Source organism: Oncorhynchus masou, unplaced genomic scaffold (assembly GCF_036934945.1).
Source record: "Oncorhynchus masou masou isolate Uvic2021 unplaced genomic scaffold, UVic_Omas_1.1 unplaced_scaffold_1965, whole genome shotgun sequence".
In the NCBI taxonomy this organism is placed as follows: domain Eukaryota; kingdom Metazoa; phylum Chordata; class Actinopteri; order Salmoniformes; family Salmonidae; genus Oncorhynchus; species Oncorhynchus masou.
Window position 1 is genome coordinate 60,001 of NW_027008458.1, and position 2,184 is coordinate 62,184.

Sequence of the window (2,184 nt, forward strand, 5' to 3'; positions counted from 1 at the left end):
CTAAACTAGTCTCCAGTTGCCTCAACAGGTCAACATGTTAAACTGGTCTCCAGTTGCCTCAACAGGTCAACATGCTAAACTGGTCTCCAGTTGTCTAAACAGGTCAACATGTTAAACTGGTCTCCAGTTGCCTCAACAGGTCAACATGTTAAACTGGTCTCCAGTTGTCTAAACAGGTCAACATGTTAAACTGGTCTCCAGTTGCCTCAACAGGTCAACATGTTAAACTGGTCTCCAGTTGCCTCAACATGTCAACATGTTAAACTGGTCTCCAGTTGCCTCAACAGGTCAACATGTTAAACTAGTCTCCAGTTGTCTAAACAGGTCAACATGTTAAACTGGTCTCCAGTTGCCTCAACAGGTCAACATGCTAAACTGGTCTCCAGTTGTCTAAACAGGTCAACATGTTAAACTGGTCTCCAGTTGTCTAAACAGGTCAACATGTTAAACTGGTCTCCAGTTGCCTCAACAGGTCAACATGTTAAACTGGTCTCCAGTTGCCTCAACAGGTCAACATGTTAAACTGGTCTCCAGTTGCCTCAACAGGTCAACATGTTAAACTGGTCTCCAGTTGCCTAAACAGGTCAACATGTTAAACTAGTCTCCAGTTGCCTCAACAGGTCAACATGTTAAACTGGTCTCCAGTTGCCTCAACAGGTCAACATGTTAAACTGGTCTCCAGTTGCCTCAACAGGTCAACATGTTAAACTGGTCTCCAGTTGCCTCAACAGGTCAACATGCTAAGCCATTGACCTGTTGTTATTGAATGTGATCCTGATGGACGGCTGTGTTCTCTCCCCAGGACAACCAGACAGACAGTGGGATGGTTCTGGCGTCAGAGGAGTTTGACATGATCCAACACGAACACAGAGGAGCCAAGTATGTTTAACACACCAATAATATAATGCCTTAAAAGGGCATGGCGCATGTCTGTCTGTGTGGGTCCTATCTGTTAAAAATAAAATGGTCAGAAAATAACAACAGCATATCATCCTAACAGCTGTCTCCCCTCCTCTCCCACCTCCCCCTTCCCTCTTCTCCTCTCCCACCTCTGCTCCTCTCCTCCCCCCTCTCCCACCTCCCCTTCCCTCTTCTCCTACCTCCCGTCTTCCCTCTTCTCCTCTCCCCTCCTCTCCCCCATCCTCTCCCACCTCCCCCTTCCCTCTTCTCCTCTCCCCTCCTCTCCCACCTCCTCCCCTCTCCCCTCCCCTACCCCACCTCCTCCCTTCTCCCCTCCTCTCCCACCTCCTCCCCTCTCCCCTCCTCCCCCATCCTCTCCTCCCACCTCCCCCTTCCTCCTCCCTCCCCTCTCCCACCTCCTCCCCTCTCCCCTCCTCCCCCACCTCCTCCCCTCTCCCCTCCTCTCCCCCCAGGAGCACAGAGCGCCTGGTGGTGGTAGAGTCCAGCGGTAGCTCTGTTAGTTCCAGACACCGACCCGCCTTCCTCTCCCAGCTCTCTGGCCAGACCTTTTACAACAACGAGTATGGTCAGCTGTCAGAGGAGGGCAGGGTCCTGGACTTCTTCTCCTCCCCTGATGATACACGCTGCCTCGCATCCTCCAACCTGTGATGTCTCATTATCATCATCTCACTGGGCTAGCCCCTCCCCCTCCAACCTGTGATGTCTCATTATCATAATCTCAGTGGGCTAGCCCCTCCCCCTCCAACCTGTGATGTCTCATTATCATCATCTCAGTGGGCTAGCCCCTCCCCCTCCAATGTCATCATTATCATCATCTCAGTGGGCTAGCCCTCCCCTCCAACCTGTGATGTCTCATTATCATCATCTCAGTGGGCTAGCCCTCCCCTCCAACCTGTGATGTCTCATTATCATCATCTCAGTGGGCTAGCCCCTCCCCTCCAACCTGTGATGTCTCATTATCATCATCTCAGTGGGCTAGCCCCTCCCTCCAATGTCATCATTATCATCATCTCAGTGGGCTAGCCCCTCCCCTCCAACCTGTGATGTCTCATATATCATCTCAGTGGGCTAGCCCCTCCCCTCCAACCTGTGATGTCTCATTATCATCATCTCAGTGGGCTAACCCCCTCCTCCAATGTCATGTTTATCATCATCTCAGTGGGCTAGCCCCTCCCCTCCAACCTGTGATGTCTCATTATCATCATCTCAGTGGGCTAGCCTCCCCCTCCAACCTGTGATGTCTCATTATCATCATCTCAGTGG

At 51.6% G+C, this 2,184-nt stretch overlaps 1 protein-coding gene across 1 annotated transcript in view; it reads left to right on the top strand.

Annotated features, from left to right (window-relative positions):
* Positions 1 to 1,751, top strand: part of LOC135532646 (vascular endothelial growth factor receptor 3-like) — a 60,939-nt gene extending 59,188 nt beyond the window's left edge. Inside the window, 2 exon segments of the mRNA XM_064960114.1 lie at positions 803 to 879; positions 1,371 to 1,751. Coding sequence (XP_064816186.1) covers positions 803 to 879; positions 1,371 to 1,569 — 276 coding nt within the window. The 3' untranslated portion in view covers positions 1,570 to 1,751.
* Positions 1,752 to 2,184: the final 433 nt, after the last annotated feature.